Source organism: Dipodomys spectabilis, unplaced genomic scaffold (genome assembly GCF_019054845.1).
Source record: "Dipodomys spectabilis isolate Male_0828 unplaced genomic scaffold, ASM1905484v1 ptg000366l, whole genome shotgun sequence".
Taxonomy (NCBI): domain Eukaryota; kingdom Metazoa; phylum Chordata; class Mammalia; order Rodentia; family Heteromyidae; genus Dipodomys; species Dipodomys spectabilis.
In genome coordinates this window covers 1,286,986-1,310,652 of record NW_024871043.1, presented here as the reverse complement: position 1 = coordinate 1,310,652, position 23,667 = coordinate 1,286,986, and the positions used below count along the sequence as shown (strand labels likewise).

General features: G+C 46.7%; 1 protein-coding gene across 5 annotated transcripts in view; it reads left to right on the top strand.

Annotated features, from left to right (window-relative positions):
- LOC122096307 (Snf2 related CREBBP activator protein) overlaps positions 1-23,641 on the top strand; it is a 49,868-nt gene extending 26,227 nt beyond the window's left edge. For 3 of the 5 annotated variants that reach the window (XM_042666859.1, XM_042666858.1, XM_042666855.1), the window contains 16 exons: positions 1,193-1,362; positions 1,692-1,957; positions 2,391-2,678; positions 3,367-3,531; positions 3,830-4,015; positions 4,228-4,494; positions 4,851-6,319; positions 13,510-13,775; positions 13,917-14,119; positions 18,668-18,837; positions 18,983-19,179; positions 19,261-19,375; positions 19,563-19,682; positions 20,063-20,257; positions 20,414-20,497; positions 20,604-23,641. In XM_042666859.1, coding sequence (XP_042522793.1) covers positions 1,193-1,362; positions 1,692-1,957; positions 2,391-2,678; positions 3,367-3,531; positions 3,830-4,015; positions 4,228-4,494; positions 4,851-6,319; positions 13,510-13,775; positions 13,917-14,119; positions 18,668-18,837; positions 18,983-19,179; positions 19,261-19,375; positions 19,563-19,682; positions 20,063-20,257; positions 20,414-20,497; positions 20,604-23,249 — 6,807 coding nt within the window. In that variant the 3' untranslated portion in view covers positions 23,250-23,641. The remainder of the gene's footprint in view (positions 1-1,192; positions 1,363-1,691; positions 1,958-2,390; positions 2,679-3,366; positions 3,532-3,829; positions 4,016-4,227; positions 4,495-4,850; positions 6,320-13,509; positions 13,776-13,916; positions 14,120-18,667; positions 18,838-18,982; positions 19,180-19,260; positions 19,376-19,562; positions 19,683-20,062; positions 20,258-20,413; positions 20,498-20,603) is intronic. The other 2 variants (XM_042666856.1, XM_042666857.1) reach the window with 2 other exon arrangements.
- The last annotated feature ends 26 nt before the right edge of the window (positions 23,642-23,667 follow it).

The window sequence follows — 23,667 nt, the reverse complement described above, 5'->3', positions numbered from 1 at the left end:
TTAGCATTATGCTTGGTTAGTCAAGTATTCTGCCATGTTAGCTATGCTTCCAGCATTGTTTGGTTTAGGTTGGTTTTTGCTTAGGTATAGCATCTTATTCTGTGGCTGTTCTGAAATGAGATCTACCTACAGCCTCCTATATATAATTGAGACCGTAAGGTGCATGCTGTCGTATCTGTCTTAGTTGTTGAGATGAGGTCTGACTTTTTTGCCTGTGTGGGTCCAGAGCTTTCATCTTCCCAATCTTTACTACTTGAGTCTCTGGGATTAAAGATGTATACCACTGCATTTTGCTAGGAATTTTTTTTTTTTTTTTTTTTTTTGTCGGGTGTGGGGCTTGAACTCTGGGCCTGGGCGCTGTCCCTCAGCTCTTCAGCTCAAGGCGAGCGCTCTACCACTTGAACTACAGCGCCACTTCCGGTTTTCTGGTGGTTTATTGGAGATAGGAGTCTCATGGTCTTTCCTGCCCGGGCTGGCTTTGAACTGTGATCCTCAGATCTCAGCCTCCTGAGTAGCTAGGATTACAGGCGTGAGCCACCAGCGCCCGGCGCTAGGAATTTTTTTTTTAGTAGCCATATTAATATTTGTAAAATGCCTTATTTCAATTTGGTTTGCATTTCCCCAAATATTAGTATTCATCTTTTTCATGTGGTTATTGGAATTATTACATCTTTGTTTAGAAACATGTCTAAGACTTGGGTTTTTTTTTGTTTTGTTTTGTTTTGTTTTTTTGCCAATTATGGGGCTTGATCTCAGGGCCTGGGCACTGTCCCTGTGCTGCTTTTGCTCAGGGTAGCACTCTACCACAGCGCCACTTCAAGCTTTTTCAGTTTATGTGGTACTGAGGAATCGAACTCAGGGATTCATGCATGCTAGGCAAGCACTCTACCACTAAGCCATATCCCCAGCCCTTTGTTATATTTTTTAAACTGTTTTGTTTTTTTATAGATGAGTTACAGTTCTTTGTGTCAGACTTTGGTAGTTAACACCGAGTCAATTGTATGATTTGCAAATACCTTGTCCCATTGTGTGGGTTGTATTTTTAGTCTTGATAATACCCACTGATACATAGAAGTTTTGAGTTTTGATGATCATTTTGTCAGTTTTGTTGTTGTTACTGTTACTACTTGTGCTTTTGGTGTCATTATCTGAGAAATCATTGCCATTGTGCTTTGTGTTTCCCCTTGGGCAGCGGATAGACATGGACCGGTTTGACCTTATTGGCCTGGAGGGTCGTGTCTCCCGGTATGAGTCTGATACGTTTCTGCCTCGGCATCGCCTCTCCCGCCGGGTACTGCTAGAGGTAGCTACTGCTCCTGACCCCCCGCCTCGGCCCAAGCCAGTCAAGATGAAAGTCAACAGGTACCAGTACTAAGGATTAAGGGATGGGTTCTTAGAAAAAGTAGAGGGGTTAGGAATAGGAGGAAAGAATTGAAGACTAGATTAGGATGTTTATGGTATGAGTGCAAAGTACTATGGAGAGATTGGGGGAGAGAATAATTTGAAGAGAATTTTAGGAGGAGTTCCTGTGTTTGTCCCCAGTTTTTGTTTTATTTGCTTCCCCTATTGGCTGGGTGCTTTTTTCCTCCCTTTCTCCTTTGGATCTTTTTTTCCCCTCTGATTTTGCAATCTTTCTACTTTATGTTCCTTATTCTCCCTTTCTTTCCACCCACCCCTTGTTTTCCTCATAGGATGCTACAGCCGGTGCCTAAGCAAGAAGGTCGCACAGTGGTGGTCGTGAATAGCCCACGGACGCCCCTTGGCCCTGTCCCACTCAGACCTCCTCCAGTCCCTGAGCTCTCAACCCAAAATACTCCTAGCCTAACGCCTCCAGTGTTGCCAGCGCCATTGATGGTGTCTGCCTCACCTGCTGCATCCTCACTTGTTCCTGCATCCCGGCCCCCTGGACCTGTTCTTTTGCCTCCTCTGCAGCCTAACAGTGGTTCTCTCCCCCAGGGTGAGTTGAAAAAGGGCCAAGGTTAATGGTCATAAATTATTCAGACTAGAAAAGAGGTAAAGAAATGCCTGGCTGAGGTGATTTACACTGTAATCCTAGCTACTCAGATTGCCATTCAAAGCCAGCCTGGGCAAGAAAGTCCATGAGATTCTTACTACCAACTAACTACTATAGAATGCCAGAAGTAGAGTTGTGGCTCACGTGGTAGAGCACTGGCCTTGAGTGAAAAAGCTATGAGACAGCGCTTATAGAGTTCAAGCTCTAGTACTGACACAAAAGGCAAAAAGGAAAGTAATGAAATTAAAAGGTTTACAAAGCTGATTTGTGGGTAATGGTAGAGTGTTCAGTAGGCTGTAAAGGCTATTATGGAGGTTTCTGGGACCAGGCTATGACATGAGGATATATGTGATGAGTTTTTGGTTTGTGTCTACAGTGTTGCCATCTCCCCTGGGGGTTTCGAGTGGCACTTCACAGCCTCCCACACCAACCCTGTCCCTGAAGCCAACTCCACCTGCCCCAGTTCGTTTGAGTCCAGCCCCACCCCCAGGCTCCTCTAGCCTACTGAAACCCCTCACAGTACCTCCAGGCTATACCTTCTCTCCTGTTGCTGCTACTACCACCTCTATCACCACAGCGACCACTACCACCACAGCAGTGCCAGCTCCAACTCCTGCACCACAGCGTCTCATCCTGTCTCCTGAAATGCAGGCTCGCCTGCCATGTAAGTTCCCAGGGCTCTTTGGGAAGGGACTTGATATGGATGACTTAACAACTAGGAGCTAAAGAAGAAAAGAAACATGAGAGTATGAAGTTCTAGCCAACAAATGTGTGTGTGTGTAATATGTACAATATGTATATATATATATATATGTATGTATAATATGTATGTGTATATAATATATGGTTTAAAAGTACTTTGTAATAAGAACCATCAGTGAATTCAGTCTAGTGGGAGAAATTCAAAGATGAGTAAATAGTGGTAAGCTGAGAAATAGAAAAGTATTTGGAGGACTGGTTAGGTAGTTCAGTGGTAGAATACTTACCTAGTATTGTGAGCCCTGGGTTCAGTCTGTGGCTTTGGGCTGCTCTCTAATCTGCAAAAACAATTAGGGGAAAAAAATTGTGGTAAAAGGGTAGAGTAGAGCAAGAGGTGGTTATTTACTTAGTCTGGTATATGACTATTAGAGAATGTAAAGGATATTTTATTGGAAACAAGGGGGGATTGGAAAATGTGCAGAGTAACATATCAAAAACACAAATACTGGGTGCAGTCTTAGTTTAATGAGCATGGTAAATTGTGGGAAAGGTTTAGAGGAACTGGAGACTAAGGGAGAGGTGTGTGGTGCATGGGGATCTGAGGAGTATGACCAGGATGAGCCCTGTGTACAGTAAAGCCTTCTCTGTTTTAGCCGGTGAAGTGGTCAGCATTGGGCAGTTGGCCTCTTTGGCACAACGTCCAGTGGCTAGTGCCGGGGGAAGCAAACCTCTCACCTTCCAAATCCAGGGCAACAAACTGACTTTGACTGGTGCCCAGGTGCGCCAGCTTGCTGTGGGGCAGCCCCGCCCGCTGCAAAGTAGGTAAAACCCACCCCCTGTCCTGCTTATTTCTTCTTTTTCTCTGTCCTTGTTTTTTAAAATTTACTTTTATTTTAAAATTTTTTCATGGCACTTTTAAATCACCTGACTTTGTGTTTCTTTTCCTGGCTTTTAATGGGCAGGCCAAAGGGGAATAGAATGGTTGGAAGGGGTCTTTTGATAAAAATAGGAAAAGGTCATACTCAGAATTTACTCTCTGTTATTTCTCTTACTCTGCCTCTGCTCTCCTCTGGCTGATAGGTGCTTCTCTCTCTCTTCTCTCTTCCTTTCACCCAGGGAATGTGGTGCACCTGGTGTCAGCAGGGGGGCAGCACCACCTCATCAGCCAGCCTGCCCATGTGGCCCTCATCCAGGCCGTCGCCCCGACCCCTGGCCCCACCCCTGTCTCTGTGCTGCCTTCTTCGACCCCCAGCACCACCCCTGCCCCTACTGGCCTCAGCCTTCCGCTTGCTGCTAACCAGGGTGAGGCTCCTGGCCTTCCTACTTAGCCCTTGCTGGCCTTGATCCTTCCAGGCACGCCTTGGTCTGCTATCATCTAGCCTTGCCTTGGTATTGTTTTCCCATGTCAAAATCTCTAATATCTGTTGCCACCCTTTCTTTCCCCTGGACTTCTTCCATTCTTTGGGTCTCTTGTTTCTTTTCTACCTTCCTCTCAATGTAGCTTCCTCTTGCAGTGCCATCATCCATGGTGAATAGTACAGGCGTGGTGAAGATTGTAGTGAGACAGGCCCCTCGGGATGGACTGACTCCTGTTCCACCGTTGGCACCAGCACCTCGACCTCCGGGTTCTGGGCTTCCAGCTATGTTGACTCCACGCCCCACATTAAGTCCTGGCAGGTTACCCACACCTACTCTGGGTACTGCTCGGGCCCCCATACCTACACCCACTCTGGTGAGGCCCCTTCTCAAGCTGGTCCACAGTCCTTCACCTGAAATCACTGGTGAGTCCATATGGCTGAGGCCAGAAATTTTTGCTAGGAATGCAGATGAAATGGATAGTCCTGAAGATTGCTTAGTCACAGCAGATCCCTTCCTCATAAGCATGCTCTCTTAACTTTCAATTGGCCTTAGAAATAGGGTACCCAAGTTCTGACTTAATCCTAAAATATGCTTGTTGGAATCTTGAAGGAGAAAGAAATGTTAAGCAGTCCTGTTCTGAAGTTTTGACCCTATGTGGGTGGGAATGAAGGCTTTCTGGGAAATAATTTAGCTTGGGAGTAAGAGGAAAGATAGGACTAGGAAGTAGAATGTATAAGAAAGAAAATTTCTGAAGCTAACTCAACTTCTGTTTCCACAGCTTCAGCGCCCGGAGCTGCTCCCATGACTATATCCTCTTCTCTTCATGTGCCATCCTCACTTCCCGGGCCAGCCTCGTCACCAATACCAATGCCTAATTCCTCTCCCCTTCCTAGTCCTGTGTCGTCTACAGTGTCAGTCCCCGTATCATCTTCCCTTCCCATTCCTGTCCCTACCACACTTCCTGCCCAAACTTCTGTTCCCCTGACCATCCCCATTTCAACCCCCTTGCCTGTTTCAGCATCAGGCTCAGCTCTGTTGACCAGTGCAACTCCAGCACTGGCACCCATTGTCTCAGCGGCTTCTGGGCCACCTCCATTGGCATCAGCTGGGCCTTCCCCATCCATGTCAGCCTTGACTCTAGGTTTGGCCGCAGCTCCAGCCCTGTCCCCACCACAGACAGCTGGTCATCCTCTCTTGTTGGCTCCCACTTCTTCACATGTTTCAGGGTTGAACTCACCTGTGGCCCCAGCATGCTCACCTGTACTGGTGCCAGCTTCTGCTCTAGCCAGTACTTTCCCATCAGCGCCAAATCCAGCTCCAGCTTCCCTTCTGGCTCCAGCACCTTCTGCATCTCAGACTTTAGCCAACTCTATGGCTCCTATGACGGCTTCACAGACAGCAGTCCTGGGTCCTTCTCCAGCTCCTCTGACTCCTCTTCCTGTCCTGGCTCCATCGCCAGGCTCTGCTCCTGTCCTGGCTTCACCGCAGACTCCACTTCCAGTTATGGCTCCGTCATCAGTGCCAGGAACCCCTTTAGCCTCATCTTCATTGGTGTCAGCTCCAACTCCTGTGTTGGCTCCAGCATCAACTCAGACTATGGTACCAAATCCAGTTCCATCGCCTCTCTCAAGCCTGGCTTCTACGCAGCAGACACTGGCCCTAGCCCCAACCTTAGCATCCACTTTCAGCGGCTCGTCTCCATCTCAGACACACTCTTTGGGGACAGGGAACCCTCAGGGCCCCTTTCCAGCTCAGACGTTGTCATTGACTCCAGTTTCATCCCTGGTACCACCTGCAGCCCAGACACTGTCTTTGGCACCAGGAGCACCACTGGGTCCAACACAGACACTGTCTCTGACTCCAGCACCTCCTCTGGCTCCAGCTTCTCCTATGGGACTGGCCCCAGCTCACACACTGACTTTGGCTCCAGCATCGTCATCTGCTTCACTCCTGGCCCCAGCTTCAGTGCAAACACTGACCTTGAGCCCCACCTCTGTTCCTGTGCCCACCCTGGGAACAGCTGCAGCTCAGACCCTGGCACTGGCCCCAGCTTCCCAGGCATCTTCCCTTGTGGGTGCAGCTTCTTTGCCTGTCACCATGGCAAACCGGCTGCCTGTTGCCAAGGATGAGCCTGAGACACTGATGTTTCGCTCTGGTCCCCCCAGCCCTCCCTCCACTGCTACCTCGTTCAGTGGCCCCCGGCCTCGACGGCAGCCCCCACCACCACCTCGTTCCCCTTTCTATCTGGTAAGTTTTGCTTCCTCAAAGGAAGTTGTGTCTCTTTGGAATATTGGTAGAATGGATAGAACAAAATAATGTCTGTTTTAACTTTGCAAATTACAAAACTTAGTGGGACCATGTACTTCATTGATGTTTGGACAAGTTCCTTCCCATTTGTGGGTTTATCCCATCCTCTATAAAAACTTTTATCTCCTGCATTTCTCAAGATACATAAAAGATCAAATGTGATTTTCCTCCCCAAGTGTGCCTCTCCCTACTCTATGATGAGGATTGAACCAAGCACCTTGTGCCTCCATTTGGGCCACATACCCCAAGACTAAATATGGTTGTTTGTTTTGCACTAACACTGGGGCTTGATAGAGCCTCTCAATGCAGCTTAGTGTTTGGTGTTCTTACTACTTAGTCATAGCTCCCCTTTCTGGCTCTTTGCTGGTTAATTGGAGGTAAGAGTCATGTACTTTTCTACCCATGCTGGTTTCAAATCTTGATCACCAGATTTCAGCCTCCTGAGTAGCTAGGATTGCAGATGTGAGCCACTGGCACCCAGCTTAAATGTTTGCTTTCTTCGTGGTGGAGGAGGTTGAACCTAGGGGCCTCACCCATGCCAAGTAAACTTAGTTTAGGTGAGATCTACCATACCTCACAAACGTCCTTTTTTTTCTTTGAGTACTACAGCTTTAATTCAGAGCCTCTCACTTTGGCTTTTTTCTCTCAACCTACCATTACTTGCCACAGAAATTTCTGTCCTTTTGCTTATTAATTGGAATAAGAGAGTCTCATGAATTTGCCTGCCTGGGTTAGCTTTGAACTGAGATCCTCAGATTTTAGCTTCCCGAGTAGCTAGGATTATAGGCGTGAGCCACCAACACTCAACACAAATGTACTTTATTTTTAATTTTTTTTTTCAGTTTCATGGGTTCTTCATCTTATTGGTGTATATTAAATTGTACATTGTATGTACAATTGTACAACTGTACAAATGTAAATTTTACATTGTATATTGTATGAGGTTTCATCGTGACATTTTCATACATACATTGAACGTGATTTTGTGTATGTACTTCTTGATCCAAGGTCTCACTGTTGCTTAGGATGGCAACTAGTGATTGTTCTGCCTTGGCCTTTGGAGTGGCTAACACTACAGATATGTACATTACTTTACCTGGCTACTCAAATGTGATTTAAAAAATAATTCTCGCTGATGTATTCAAGCCCTTTTTTGTTACCAATGATCTCTTTGCTTCTTGCTCACAAGGAGTTAATTGTTGGAATGTAATTGCTTTATTTTACAAATGAGGAAACTCATGCTGATTCCATTGCTTTTTCCTCTTCCCCTTAAGAGGCAATCTTCCAAGACAGCAAGACTGTTTTCAGTTGCTAAAATGATCTGGATCTGATGATCAAGTATGTAGAATTGGTAGATGGATGTTATGATGGAATATAACTCCCTATAGTTCCTGTGTCTTGGATTTTGACAGCCAACTGACTTTTACCTCCATAGTGACAAACAGGCAATAAAGGGAACTTTTATCTTGTTTGTTCATGAGATTTCTCAGTCATTTTTTCGCTTTAGTTCTGTATGTATGTTAAACTTACAGACCATCTTAGAGTGAATAACCCAGAAACTAATAAGAAAGGTACAGTGAAGCCTTCTAGACCTTATGTCTTTATGAAACTTGCTGGTTATTTTCCATTAAGCCCCCCACATTCCACTTTTGGTATTTTCCTAATACCACCAGGTTTGGCCCTGCCTTGTTGAAAATAAAGTACTGAATTTCCATATTTCCATTGTTTGGCAAGTAGATAGGTAGATAGTAGCTCTTGACTTCTTTTTTTTTTTTTTGCCAGTCCTGGGGCTTGCACTCAGGGCCTGGGCACTGTCCTTGAGCTTCTTTTGCTCAAGGCTAGTGCTCTACCACTTGAGCCACAGTGCTACTTCCAGCTGTTTCTGTTTATGTGGTATGGAAGAATTGAACCCTGGGCTTCAAGATTTTTATTTAAACTGTACTTCAGGGCTGAGGTTGTAAATGCCTTAACATGCAGAAGGTCTTGGGTTTGACCCCACCAGCACTGCTACCACCAAAAAAAGTATATACTGGCTTGGTGCTGGTGGCTCACGCCTACAATCCTAGCTACTCAGGAGGCTGAGATCTAAGGATCACAGTTCAAAGCCAGCGCAAGCCAGAAGTGCAGCTGTGGCTCAGTGGTACAGAGCAAGTGCTAGCCTTGAGCAAAAGAGCTCAGGGATGGCCCTAGGTCCTGAGTTCAAGCCCTAGGACCACGACCAGAAACAAAAGTATATGCTATTTGATGTTTTAGCTTATTGAGTGCATTGTGCAACCAAAACTAGTAGCATTTTAGAGCTTTTTCATGGGTCTAGAGAGAGTTTATTGTATTCCTTAAGCCTCCCATCCCCTCCATTACTACTATCCTGCATAACTATTTGTATGTATATCTGCTTATGGAATCATTCTTTCCTCACCAGCATCTTTGCGTGTCTTCTGTGTGTGTGATCTTGGGGTTTACACTCGGCATGGGTCCTTTCCCTGAGTCTTTTTGTTCAAGCTTAGCACTCTTACCACTTGAACCACAGCTCCATTTCTGGCTTTGGGAGGAGGGGGGACATGTAAATGGAAATAAGCCTTACAGACTTTCCTGCTCATGCTGGCTTTAAACTGTAATCCTTAGAGTTCAGTTTTTTAAGCTAGGAATTCAGTCCTGAGCCACTGTCTCCCAGCTTGAATGTCTTTTTTTCTTTTTAATGCTGTAATGGTGCTTGAGCTTTGGGCCTTGCAACTCTTGCTGGGCTTTGTTGCTCATGGCTAGTGTTCTACCACTGAGCCATGCCTCTAGTTCTTTTTTTTTTGCTGGTTAGTTGTAGAATACCCCAGACTTTTCTGCCTGGTCTGGCTTCAAACTTTGATCTTAGATCTTACTCTCCTAAGTAACTTGGATTATAGGTGAGAATCATTGGCTCCTGGCCAGGTTAGTGTGGTTTTGATTTGTCTATTTTTTAAATTTTTTGAGTAATAATTCATTATATAAGAGATTTTTTTTTTTTTGTGGGGGTCTGGTTGTGGGGCCTGAACTCTGGGCCTGGGCCCTGTCCCTCAGCTCTTCAGCTCAAGGCTAGCGCTCTACCACTTGAGCCACAGTGCCACTTCTGGCTTTTTTCTTTTTGCTTATGTGGTGCTGAGGAATTGAACCCAGGGCCTCAGGCATGCAAGGCAAGCGCTCTACCACTGAGCCACCTTCCCAGTCCCTCCCTTAGCTCTTTTTGCTCAAGATACTTTTATCATTTTGAGCCCACAGCACTACTCTGGTTTTCTGGTGGCTAGCTATGGCCTTTCATGCCTGGGGTGCCTTTGAACTGCAGTCCTCAGTTTTCAGCCTCCTGAGTAGCTAGGATTATAGGTGTGAGATGCCTTTGCCCAGATATATACATATTTTTCTTTTCTTTTTCTTTTTTTGATCCATGTTTTTCTATGGACATGTGTTTTGATTTTTCTTTGATAGAAATGGGAGAAAAGTTGCTGAGATGTATTGGAGGAACTGCCAAACTATTGGAGGAACTGCCAACCGTTTCCAAAGTAGCAAAAGCACTTAATATTCCTTTTTTTTTGTCGGTCATGGGGCTTGAACTCTGGGCCTGGGCGCTGTCCCTCAGCTCTTCAGCTCAAGGCGAGCGCTCTACCACTTGAGCTATAGCGCCACTTCCCACTTCCACTTTTCTGGTGGAGATAGGAGTCTCACGGTCTCTCCTGCCCGGGCTGGCTTTGAACCGCGATCCTCAGATCTCAGCCTCCTGAGTAGCTAGGATTACAGGCGTGAGCCACCAGCACCCGGCTAGCACTTAATATTCTTGCAGTCTGTGAGGGTTTCAGCCTAGTCAGGCTAGTCTTGAATTCCTGATTTCATGAAACCCTCTTGTCAGCCTCCCAAGAAGCTGGAACTATCTGCATGTGCCATCATGCCTAGTTTGTTCATCCTGGGGTTTTTTTTGTTTGTTTGTTTTGTTTTGCTTTACAGCTTACTTCAACAGTACAGTTGAAGTTTCCCTAGTGTTGGGAATACAAGCCTGTCCTACCATGCCCAAATTTGTCCTCCCTCTCCCCCTCCTTTCTAATTTTCTAGCTTTCTTTTTTTCTAGCTTTTCCCTCCTTTCTTTCTTTTTCTTTGTACTAGTACTGAGGGCCTCCTGTGCTCTTGCTTATTTTTCTCCTCAAAGCTGGCAAGCATACCTCCACTTCTTGTTAATTGAGAGAGAGCTTTATAGACTTTTCTATCTAGACTAGCTTTGAATTGCACTGCTTAGATCTGAGCTTCCTCAGTAGCTTGGTTTGGAGGTGTAAGCCATCAGCACCTGGCTGACTTTGCCTCTAATTGTAACTATCTTAATGAGTTTGATACGGAGTATCATTTTGGGTTTAGGAAGTAGTGCTGTGGCTCAAGCCTTAGAGTGCTTGCCTTGAGCTGAAGAGCGCAGGGACAGTGCCCAAGCCCAGAGTTCAAGCCCCGCAACCAACAAAAAAACAAAACAAAACAAACAATCATTTTGGTTTTAACTTGGATTTCTAGGTTGGCTAGTGTAGAGCATCTTTTTGTGTGTTTTTAGGCCATTTGTGTATACCTTCTGTGAGGAAGTACCCATTCCTGTCCTTTGCCCTTTTTAAAATAATTGTTTAATGTGCTCATAATGGTGCCTTAATCTCAGGGCCTGCACACTGTCCCTTTTTTGTTCATTTGAGCTACCCTCCGTGTCTTAACTTTCTGGTAGTTAATTGGAGATATTTCATGGACTTTTCTGTCCAGGCTGTTTTTGAACCTTGATCCTTAGATCTCAGCCTCCTAAATAACTAGGATTAAGGCATAAGCCAGTCATCCTTTGCCTTTTTTATTTTTATTTATTTATTTTTTTTTTTGGGTCCGGTCGTGGGGCCTGAACTCTGGGCCTGGGCGCTGTCCCTCAGCTCTTCAGCTCAAGGCTAGCACTCTACCACTTGAGCCACAGCGCCACTTCCGGCTTTTTTTCTTATGTAGTGCTGAGGAATCGAACCCAGGGCCTCGAGCATGCAAGGCAAGTGCTCTACCACTGAGCCACCTTCCCAGCCCCTGCCTTTTTTATTTTTATTTTACTTTTTATCTGTTTAAGGCCACCACTTGAAGCACAGTTCCACTTTAACCCTTTTTGTTGGTTAATTAGAATCTGAGTCTCACCAACTTTCCTGCCAAGGCTAGCTTTGAACTGTTATCCACAGATCTTAGCCTGCTGACTAAGATTGTAGGCATGAACTACCAGCTCTGGGCTTTGTCCTTTTGAATTTTATTAGTACTGGAATTTGAACTCAGGGCCCTGTTAGACTTGGTAAATGCTCTACTATTTGAGCCATGCCTATAACCCTGCTTACATTATTTTTCAGATTGAGTCTTATATTTTTTTCCTGGGCTGGCATGATTCTTCCAAGCTTGGATGACTATCACGGTACCATCACACCCAACTTTTTAGTTGAGATAATGTCCCACTAATTTAGGCCTGTGTTAGTCTGAAACCACATTCTGCCCAATCTCCATTTCCCAGAAAGCAGGAATTACAGATTTGAACCATTTCCTCCCATTCCACTTTAGTCTTGGGACTTGAAGTCAGAGCCTGGGTGCTGTCTTTGAGCTGCTTTTTGTCTCAGGCTAGTGCTCTATCACTTGAGCCACAGCTTCACTTCCAGCTTTTTGCTGATTAATTGGAGTCTCATGGATTTTCTTGCCAGGATTGGCTTTGATCTGTGGTTCTCAGATCTCAGCTTCCTGAGTAGCTAGGATTATTGCATGTGGCTATTTTAAGTTTTAAAATTTTTGAATGTATTTTGGCTTCAACTCCTTTTTTCAAATGTATGAATTTGTTTTCCCTATTCTTAGCCAACTCTTTCTTCATTTATACAACATCCCATGCCAAGAGGTGAAGCTTTAGGTAGTTGAAAAATGAATAAAAGGGACACTCCTTTTTTTTTCTTTTTCAGGATCAATTCATAAGGTACAGTTTTTTTTTGTTCACTTTTGTTTTGTTTTTGTTTTGGCTGTATGAGTAGCCATTCTATGCTTTGGTCAGTGATTTGAGGAAAACTTATAATAATTGTTTTGGACCCACAAAAAGAAAATAAGAGTTCTAGAGTTGAATGCTGCATACTGTAATTCCCACAAATCTATAAACTGTTGGATACATAAATCTTAACTTTGGATATTTCAAGCATTCTGCTCTGTTAATATACAAGAGAAGATATTTTTGTTTTGTAGACAGATTTAGCATTGTAAAAGAAAAAGTTCTTAATGCCAGTTTGGAAAACAAGAAAAATCAGGGTTTGAGTTTTTTGTTTTGATGGTCATAGGCCTGAATTCTGGGCCTGGGCACTGTCCCTGATCTCTTCAGCTCAAGGCTAGCGCTCCTGTGGTACTGAGGAATCAAACCCAGGGCCTCATGCATGCAAGGCAAGCACTCTACCACTGAGCCACCTTCCTAGCCCTGGGTTTTTGGTTTTTAGAGATTATGCTGGTGATTTCCTTCTAGGAAAGACTTGTGATTTTAAGATTTTTTTTTTTTGCCGGGCACCAGTGGCTCACGCCTGTAATCCTAGCTACTCTGGAGGCTGAGATCTGAGGATAATAGTTCAAAGCCAGCCTGGGCAAGAAAGTCCGAGAGACTCTTATCTCCAATAAACCACTAGAAAACCAGAAGTGGTGCTGTGGCTCAAGTGGTAGAGCGCTCACCTTGAGCTGAAGAGCGCAGGGAAAGCGCCCAAACCCAGAGTTCAAGCCCCACAACCGACAAAAAAAAAAAAAAGATTTTTTTTTTTCTTAGTATGCATTACTTGTACAAGAGGCGTTAGTGTACAAGAGGGATTTCATTGTAACATTTCCATACTTTGCTTATAACCTTATCACCTCTATCACACTCCTTTATCCTCCCTCTACCCTTCTTAAGACAATTTCAACAGGTTTAATTCTGTTTTCATACATGCATATAAAGTATGTCTACTATATTCACCCTCAAGGCCTCATGCTTGATTAGCAGGTGCTCTACCACTTAAGCCACATCTCCATAAATTTCATTTTTGAATTAGCATATAAGAATTTAGGTTTTCTATAGAATTCTGATGTGAACTTTTGAGTACACTGTTTTTGTTTTGTTTTCTTTCTGTTCTCTGTAGGATTCTCTGGAGGAAAAGCGGAAGCGACAACGGTCCGAACGCCTGGAACGGATTTTCCGACTTAGTGAGGCTCATGGGGCCCTGGCTCCTATATATGGGACTGAAGTCCTGGATTTTTGTACCCTGCCCCAACCTGTTGCCAGCCCCATCGGCCCTCGTTCTCCTGGCCCCAGCCACCCCACCTTTTGGACTTATACTGAGGCTGCCCACCAGGCTGTTCTGTTTCCCCAGCAGCGACTAGACCAGCTATCAGAAATCATTGAGAGGTTGGCATAGCTAAGTGCTAATGGGGAGTGGGTCTTGGGGTCTCAAGAGTAGATGATAGTGCTCAGGATTGGTGATGGTACTAACCTTTGGGGTTATTTCAGAGTCCCATCTTTTACACTCTTGCCTTTTTCCTTTCACAGGTTCATCTTTGTCATGCCTCCTGTGGAGGCACCTCCCCCTTCCCTGCATGCCTGCCACCCACCTCCTTGGCTGGCCCCCCGCCAGGCAGCCTTCCAGGAGCAATTGGCCTGTGAGCTTTGGCCCCGGGCTCGTCCTTTGCACCGTATTGTGTGTAACATGCGCACCCAGTTCCCTGACTTGAGACTCATCCAGTATGACTGCGGTGAGTTCATTGGCTAGTACAAGACTTTTGACCTCTTTTTGTACCTTATAGCAAGACTTATTTTGGATGCATGCATCAGTCTCTAGGGATTTGTGTAAAGCATTCAATTTTTTAAATTATTCTTACGGACACAACAGAGAAATGTACAGGGATTGATGAACCATTGTTTTATGAACATTTGGGATATAGTAACAACTAAGACAGCATTGCACAGAGATTTTACATTTATAGGACAATTTGTGGTATTGTAGGACTTCGAGTTAATAGTAAATTTTTGATTGAAAGAGAACAAAGACTGTCTGGACACTGATGGGTCATGCCTGTGATCCTAGCTATTCAAGAGTCTGAGATCTGAGGACCCTGGTTCAAAGCCTTAGGAGCAGAAAAATTGGAGAAACTCTTAGTCTCCAGGTAACAACTGAAAAGCAGAAGTAGGAGCTGTGGCTCAAGTGACAGAGTGCCAGCCTTGAGCAAAAAACTAAGGGATAGCTCCCAGGTCCCGACTTCAAGTTTCCCAGTACTGCTGTATGCACACACAGAATATAAGGACTCTTAGATAAAATGCATTTGGCTGGTAAATAACAAAACTGACTTAACAATGGCTTAAACCACTAGAACATCTGTTGTTTATGAAAAATTCTGAGAAGTAGCATATAGCTGGTTTATCAACTTTATATTTTCATAGACCCCAGGACCTTTTGTTTTTGTTTTTATTTCACCCACCTTCCCCCGCCTGTCACTCTTAGCTGTTATCTAGTTTTTTTTTTGTTTTTGTTTTTGTTTTTTTTTTGGGTCCGGTTGTGGGGCCTGAACCCTGGGTCTGGGCACTGTCCCTCAGCTCTTCAGCTCAAGGCTAGCGCTCTACCACTTGAGCCACAACGCCACTTCCGGCTTTTTTTTTCTTTTTGCTGATGTGGTGCTGGAATCGAACCTAGGGCCTCAGGCATGCAAGGCAAGCACTCTACCACTGAGCCACCTTCCCAGTCCCACTGTTACCTAGTTTTATTTTTTGGGTCCAGTCGTGGGGCCTGAACTCTGGGCCTGGGCACTATCGCTCAGCTCTTCAGCTCAAGGCTAGCACTCTACCACCTGAGCCACAGTGCCACTTCCGGCTTTTTCTTTTTGCTTATGTGGTGCTGAGGAATCGAACCCAGGGCCTCAGGCATGCAAGGCAAGTGCTCTACCACTGAGCCACCTTTCCAGCCCCCCTAGTTTTATTTTTTAAATAAACTCAGGACCTGGTGCTGTCCCTGAGTTCTTTTGTGAAGGGTAGCATTCTACCACTTGAGCCATAGCTCTACTTCTGGTTTTCTGGTGGTTAATTGGAGTCTCATGGAGTTTCCTGCCTGTGCTGGCTTTTTTTTTTTGGGTCCAGTTGTGGGGCCTGAACTCTGGGCCTGGGCGCTGTCCCTCAGCTCTTCAGCTCAAGGCGAGCGCTCTACAGACACTTGAGCCACACAGCACCACTTCCGGCTTTTTTCTTATGTGGTGCTGAGGAATCGAACCCAGGGCCTCGAGCATGCAAGGCAAGTGCTCTACCACTGAGCCACCTTCCCAGCCCCCCTGTGCTGGCTTTGAACCATGATTCTCAGATTTCAACCCTAGCTAGGGTTACAGGTGTGAACCACCAACTAGTTCCTTCCTGTTCTCTTGCTTGCTTCGTCATGGTAAAGTAGCTCCAGGAAGCCAATGGACTTCCTCTAAGCAGGAAGTAAGTGGTTGAAATAAAAGCATTCATTCTTAGAACAATGTTTAATTGTTCTTTTTTGTGGGGTGGGGCTTGAACTCAGGTCTTGGGCACTATTCTTGAGCTTTTGTGCTGAAGGTTAGTGCTCTACCACTTGAGCCACAACTCCAATTCCTGCTTTTTCTGTAGTTAATTGGAGATAGGAGTCTATTGCATTTTCCTGCCTAGGCTGGCTTCAAATGATAATCCTTAGATCTCAGCCTCCTAAATAGCTGGGATTATAAATAAACATGAGCCACCAGTGCTGCCTGAGATGTATTTCTGGGAAAGAAAGTTTTCACAGTCCATTGACTAGAACTGAACCACATTCACATCCCTAGGGTAATCACTGAAAAAGAGGAATGGCAGAAGAAATATGGTTTATTTAGATCAATCATGATTTATTTCCTGGGGTTGGATGAGGCCTCACTCCCCTAGGAACAAAGGATCTCTGGCTGGTGTCCACAGTATTCTATCAGTTTCTTTTGCCCAAAAGTGGCTGTTGGGATACTAGTGATTAGTTTCTGTCATAATAAATAATTTTTTGTAATACTTGAGTCTTTGGTAAAAGTGTTCAATCTGGTGATAGAGTCCCTGTGTTCTATCTCCAACACTTACCTCACTCCACTACTCCCATTCTCCCCCCCTCCCCCTAAAAAAAGGGGGGCCCTGGGCATGATGTTATATACCAGTAGTCTAACTACTAGAGAAACTTGGTGATAATCTCAGAAGTTTGAGACCAGGCTAGACAAATTAGGGAGACTCCATTAAAAATACTCAAGCTGGGCACTGGTGGCTCATGCTTGTAATCCTAGCTACTTAGGAGGCTGAGATCTGAGGATCATGGTTCAAGGCCAGCCCAGGCAGGAAAGTCAGTGAGACTCTTATCTCCAATAAACCACTCAGAAAACCAGAAATGTCACTACAGCTCAAGTGGTAGAGCACTCACCTTGAGCCCTCAGGCCCAGAGTTCAAGCCCCATATCACCACCAGGAAAAAAAAAAGAAAAGAAAAGAAATTAATACTCAAATGTGCTTTTAAAAAATATAGAAGTGGGCTGGGAAGGTGGCTCAGTGGTAGCGAGTGCTTGCATGAGGCCCTGGGTTTGATTCCTCAGCACCACATAAACAGAAAAAGCTGAAGTGGGTGCTGTGGCTTAAGTGGTAGAACGGTAGCCTTGAGCTGAAGAGCTGAAGGACAGCGCCCAGGCCCAGAGTTCAAGCCCCAAGATGAACAAAAAGAAAAAGAAAAAAATTCAAGTTTTTTGTGTTGGGCACTGGTGGTTCATGCCTATAATCCTAGCTACTCAGGAGGCTGAGAGCTGAGGATCACAGTTTGAAGCCAGCCTGGGCAAGAAAGTCCATGAGACTTTTTTTTTTTTGGTCAGTTGTGGGCTTGAACTAAGGGCCTGGGTGCTGTCCCTGAGCTTCTTTGTGCTCAAGGCTAGTGCTTGACCACTTGAACCACAGTGCCACTTCTGGTTTTTAAGTGGTTAATTGGGAACTTTTCTGCCCAGACCGCTACAAATCACGATCCTCAGATCTCAGTCTCCTGAGTAGATAGGATTACAGGCATGAGCCACTGGCACCCAGACTGAAAGACTCTTACCTCCAGTTAATCACAGAAAAAGTGAAGCCAGAAGTGGTGCTGTGGCTCAGATGGTAGAGAACAAAGGAGTCCAGGGACAGCACCCAGGCTCAGAGTTTAAGCCCCAGGACTGGCAAAAAATAAAACATAGAGAAGTTATTTGTGTTTGATGGAAGGTTGACTAGATAAGAATCCCCTCTTTTATGGTTCTGATGTGTGATTTTCAAATCTCTGTGTATAAGCTACAACCATAGGTGTCTATTCTGTGAGTCTGTTTTGGTTTCAGCTGGACTTTTATTTTTTTTGTCGGTCGTGGAGCTTGAACTCTGGGCCTGGGTGCTGTCCCTCAGCTCTTCAGTTCAAGGATAGCGCTCTACCACTTGAGCTACAGCACCACTTCCGGGTTTTCTAGTGGTTTATTGGAGATAAGAGTCTCTTTGGGGCTGGGAAGGTGGCTCAGTGGTAGAGCGCTTGCCTTTCATGCCTGAGGTCCTGGGTTCGATTCCTCAGCACCACATAAGCAAAAAGAAAAAAGCGGGAAGTGGTGCACGTGGCTCAAGTGGTAGAGCGCTAGCCTTGAGCTGAAGAGCTGAGGGACAGCGCCCAGGCCCAGAGTTCAAGCCCCCCCAGAGTTCAGCTACTGGTGCCCGGCTTCAGCTAGTATGACTTTTGTAGTACTTAAAGGTGTCTTGCTGCCCAGGCTCTGGTGGCTCACACCTGTAATTCTAGCTACTCAGGAGCCTAAGATCTGAGGATCACAGTTCAAAGCCAGCCGGAGCAGGAAAGTCTGTGAGACTCTTATCTCCAATTAACTACCAGAAAACTGGAAGTGGCGCTGTGGCTCAAGCGGTAGAATATCCTTAAGCTGAAGAGCTCAAGGACAACACTCAGGCCAGACCCAGAGTTCAAGCCCCATGACTGACCTCCCCCCACATCCCCCAAAAAATGTCTTGCTAATAAACTAAGAGATCAGGTTTTTTTTTTTTTTTGGTGGTGATATGTTGATACCTGTATCCCTAGTGAAACTCAGAACTTAGATCCCTGATGAGAGTACTCTCTAAGAAGGGGAATCTATAAGGGGAAAATATGTGTAAAGTAAGTATTTTTGTTCAGTAGGCTGATTGAAACCTTGGTTAAAGCCTTAATTACTTTTCACGTATAGCTTTCCAGTACTACGTATTCTCCCCCTTTCCAACATGGAGAATTAGTTCCTTCTACTCTTCGTATCTCTTCAGGAAAGTTGCAGACATTGGCAGTGCTGTTGAGACAGCTCAAGGCAGAGGGCCACCGGGTGCTCATCTTCACACAGATGACCCGAATGCTGGATGTATTAGAGCAGTTTCTCACTTACCATGGTCACCTCTACTTACGTCTGGATGGGTCTACTAGGGTTGAACAGAGACAGGTAACCAGGACATTTTCAACTCTTTACAGCTTAGCTTTGGCTCTTTTTCTTAATCCTTGGGTTTTCAGAAGGGGCCCTCCAAGGTTACTTGGACCATTTTTGAAGTAGATCTCTAAATAGCATTTTTTTTTCTTCCCCCTTCTAGGCCTTGATGGAACGGTTCAATGCAGACAAACGAATATTCTGCTTCATCCTTTCAACTCGAAGTGGGGGTGTAGGCGTGAACCTGACAGGAGCAGACACTGTTGTTTTTTATGACAGTGACTGGAATCCCACAATGGATGCTCAGGCCCAAGATCGTTGTCACCGAATTGGTCAGACTAGAGATGTACACATCTATAGGTAATTGATTGGTCTTCCTTACTTTTTGTTAGGAAGGCATTGATACTTGTCTGTTTACACCTTTCCTCCATCTCCTCCTAGGCTTATTAGTGAGCGGACAGTGGAGGAGAACATCCTAAAAAAGGCAAATCAGAAGAGAATGTTAGGAGACATGGCCATTGAGGGAGGCAACTTCACCACAGCCTATTTTAAACAGGTACATGGCAGAAGAGAATTGTTGTGTTTATAGAAATGCTTCCTGCTTGCTAAAGAGCTGCTGCTTTGGCCCCCACAGATCTTTCAACAAGAGGAACTTTTCATACTTCTAGGCCTCATAGGTATAGACGTAAGAGTAGCATTCTGTTGGTTAACATCTTAAAGATCTCTTCTGTTGTATCCAATAGCAGACCATCCGAGAGCTGTTTGATATGCCTCTGGAGGAATCATCTGGCTCATCTGTACCCTCGGCCCTTGAGGAAGAGGAGGAGACTATGGCTAGCAAACAGACCCATATTCTAGAGCAGGTGGGTACGCGTAGAGTTGCTGCTTAACATGTTTCTATGTTTCTTCTCTTTTTGTTCATCCATGGAGGAAAGAACAGTTTCTGCTCTTTTCCAGATTATAGTCAGCCTTCGCTTGTGTGTGTGTGTGTGTGTGTGTGTGTGTGTGTGTGTGTGTGTGTGTGTGTGTGTGTGTGTGTGTGTGTGTGTGTGTGTGTGTGTGTGTGTGTGTGTGTGTGTGTGTGTGTGTGTGTGTGTGTGTTACTAGAACTTGAACTCTGAGCCTCATCCTTTTGTGTTGCATATCTGGTTTTATCTAAACTTGGCCTTGGATTTTTGCCATAATCAAATCATAGATACAATGTTTTTTAAGTGTTTTCTTTGTCTTTTCTATATTCTGGAAGGCCTTGTGCCGGGCAGAGGATGAAGAGGATATTCGTGCGGCTACCCAGGCCAAGGCTGAACAAGTGGCTGAACTTGCAGAATTTAATGAGAATGATGGGTTTCCTGCTGGTGAGGGAGAAGAGGCCAGTCGCCCTGGGGTGGAGGATGAGGAGATGTCCCGTGCTGAGCAGGAGATTGCTGCCCTTGTAGAACAGGTCAGTGTTGGATCTACTAGTACTTGCCTTCATCCTTCTGTTTTTTTCCCCTACACTTATAGTGCCTTTTTCTGTCATATATGAGTGATAATGAACAAGGTGATTGGGCCTTGGGCACCAAACCCCTTTGTTTATCACCTCTGTATTTTCCTGTAGCTGACTCCCATTGAGCGCTATGCCATGAAATTCCTGGAAGCCTCATTGGAGGAAGTGAGCCGAGAGGAGCTCAAGCAGGCGGAAGTGAGTATTTCTGGGGAATGAGACTTTGAGTGGGAAGCTGTTAATTGCTTACACCTTTTCACTTTTCTTGCCTCCTGCTGACCTCCTTGGGTTCTGCTGTTGGTAGGAACAAGTGGAAGCTGCCCGCAAAGACCTTGATCAAGCCAAGGAAGAGGTGTTCCGCCTACCTCAAGAACAGGAGGAAGGGCCAGGGGCTGGGGATGAGATGTCCTGTGGGATTGGTGGAGGCAGCCACCGGCGCAGTAAGAAAGTCAAGGCTCCTGAGAGGCCGGGGACTCGTGTCAGTGAGCGTCTTCGTGGAGCCCGGGCTGAGAATCAAGGGGCAAACCACACTCCTGTCACGTCTACCCATCATACCCGTAGTACCTCCACACCCTCACGTTGCAGCCCTGCCAGGGAGCGAGCTCCCAGGCCAGTGCCTAAACCACGACCTACTCCAACTTTAGTTCCTGCTACAATTCCTGCCCCAGTCCCTGCCCCAATTCCCATTTCAGCCTCAAATCCACTAACTGTTCCTATCCATATCTCACCTTCTTCCCCACCTCCTCCAAAGATTCCTCCCTCTTGTTCTTCTCCTGCCTGTACCCCTCCTCCTACCTGTACCCCTCCACCACCTCATACCCCACCACCAGTCCAACCCTCTCCCCTAAGTCCTTCCTCTCTTGTCCAGCTCGATTTGCCTTCTCTTCCTGACTCTCCCCCAGTCACGAATCCCCCTTTGAGCTTGAGGCCTGAGCCAGAACTGGGTACACAAGCTTTGGCATCTGTGGAGACCTTGGAGATGGCTGGTGTGACCAATTCTGGGAGTTCCCCGCTTACTCTTGTACCCCCGAAGGATCTGCTGCCAGTTGCTGTTGAGATCCTACCTGTGTCAGAGAAGAACCTTCCTGTCATTCCTTCTACACCAAGTCCAACCCTGGAGGCTGGCAGCATCCCCAATGGTCAAGAGCAGGAAGTCTCAGATCCTGCTGAGGGACCCATCCTCACAGTACTGCCTGGCAGGGAGGAATTGCCCACCAGTCGGAGTGAGAGCAATGGGCTGGAGCTCCCACCTTCAGCAGCATCTGATGAGCCACTTCAGGAGCCACTGGAACCTGACAGGAACTTGGAAGAGCTGGTAGAAGTTCAGACCCTAACCTCCAGCCCAGAGAAGCCACAGGAACTTGTTACAGCTGAAGTCACAGCTCCATCCACCTCTTCTTCAGTCACCTCCTCTCCTGAGGATCCTTCACCTGCCCGGCCCCCTCGGCGTCGCACCAGTGCTGATGTGGAAATTAGGGGTCAGGGGACTGGCCAGCCAGGGCAACCTCCAGGCCCCAAAGTGCTTCGCAAGCTGCCAGGACGGCTTGTAACAGTAGTAGAGGAGAAAGAACTTGTGAGGCGACGGCGACACCGGGCAGCTGTCAGCACTCTAGTACCTGGGGTCTCTGAGACAAGCACCAGCCCAGGAAGCCCATCAACCCGCAGCATGTCAGGGCCAGAATCCTCACCTCCCGCTGGCGGGCTCTGTGAAACTGCTCCCACATCCTCACTGCCCACCCCAACCCAACCACCCTTCATAGCTCGTCGTCGAATTGAGCTGGGGGTGACTGGTGGGGGCAGCCCAGAGAATGGAGAAAGGGCACTGCTCACCATCACTCCCCCTGCTGTGAAACGACGGAGGGGGAGGCCCCCAAAGAAGAACAGGTCGCCAGCAGATGCTGGCAGAGGGGTGGATGAGGCTCCTTCATCTTCATCTACATCAAAGGGAAAAACCAACGGGGCTGATCCAGGCCCTGGAGCTGAAACGCTCATTGTAGCCGAGCCTGTCCTAGGGCCCGATCCCTTTCACAAACCAGAGCCCATCATTCTGTCACCTGTGGAGAAAAGAAGGCGGGGGCGTCCCCCTAAAGCAAGGGAATTGCCCATCCCTGGGACCATTTCCTCTCCAGGAGATGTCAATTTAGAGAGCCGGACACAGCCACTCCCACTACCATCATCCCTGCCACCACTCCCACCACTGCTAGCCTATCCCACTGCTACTGTCACCAACACTGTCACCACTGTTACCATTTCAACATCCCCACCCAAACGGAAGCGAGGCCGGCCTCCTAAGAATCCATCATCGCCTCGGCCCAGCCAGCTCCCTGTCTTGGACCGTGACAGCTCTTCTGTCCTTGAGAGTTGTGGATTGGGAAGGCGGCAGCAACCCCTGGGCCAAGGAGAGAGTGAGGGTAGTTCCTCTGACGAGGATGGAAGCCGTCCCCTCACTCGCCTGGCCCGCCTGCGGCTTGAAGCAGAAGGGGTGCGAGGACGGAAGAGTGAAGGGTCCATGGTGGTGGCTGTAATTCAGGATGACCTGGATCTAGCGGATAGCGGGCCAGGCGGGTTAGAACTGGCACCTCCTGTGGTCTCATTAACCCCCAAATTGCGTTCGACCCGGCTGCGTCCAGGGTCTCTAGTCCCCCCACTAGAGACTGAAAAGGTGCCTCGCAAACGGTCAGGGGCTCCCCTTGGTGGGAGTCCTGGGCTAACAAAGCGGGGTCGTCTGCAGCCCCCAAGTCCCCTGGGGCCTGAGGGTTCAGTAGAGGAGTCTGAGGCTGAAGCCTCAGGTGAGGAAGAAGACGGGGATGAGACCTCACGCCGCAGGCCCGGCCCCCGCAGGCTTGCTGGGACCACCAACCAAGGGGACCAGCGCATCCTACGCAGCAATGCTCCTCCCCACCTGTCTGGCCCTACCATTAGTCACAGAGGCCGAAAGGCCAAGACGTGAGTGGACTGCCTTCTCCCAGGCTTTCCACCACAGCCGTTCTCCCTCCATGACCAGGCCTGACTCTTAACCACTACTTGAAGTCTTTTGAGGGGGAAAGCCTCCAGGGAGACAAAGAGGCCTTCTCCCTTTCACCAAAGTAGGGAGTAGGCAACTGGTTGTCATGGAATGGGCTGATCACAATCCCCCTCCATCCCACCCCTTATGGCTGGGCAGTGTTAAGGGTGGCAAGATAGTCTCTGTCCCCACCCCCTTGTACTTGATTCCCCAGCTATCTTTCACAGCCCCATGCCCTTAGGGGGACGGGGAGGGGCTTCTCTACAATGAGTTTTTTTTTTCTTTTCTTTTTTTTTTAAGAAGAAAAAAAAATAATAAACTTAGTTTCTGTACAAGCATCCGCGTAAGGAGGCTTCTGATTTTC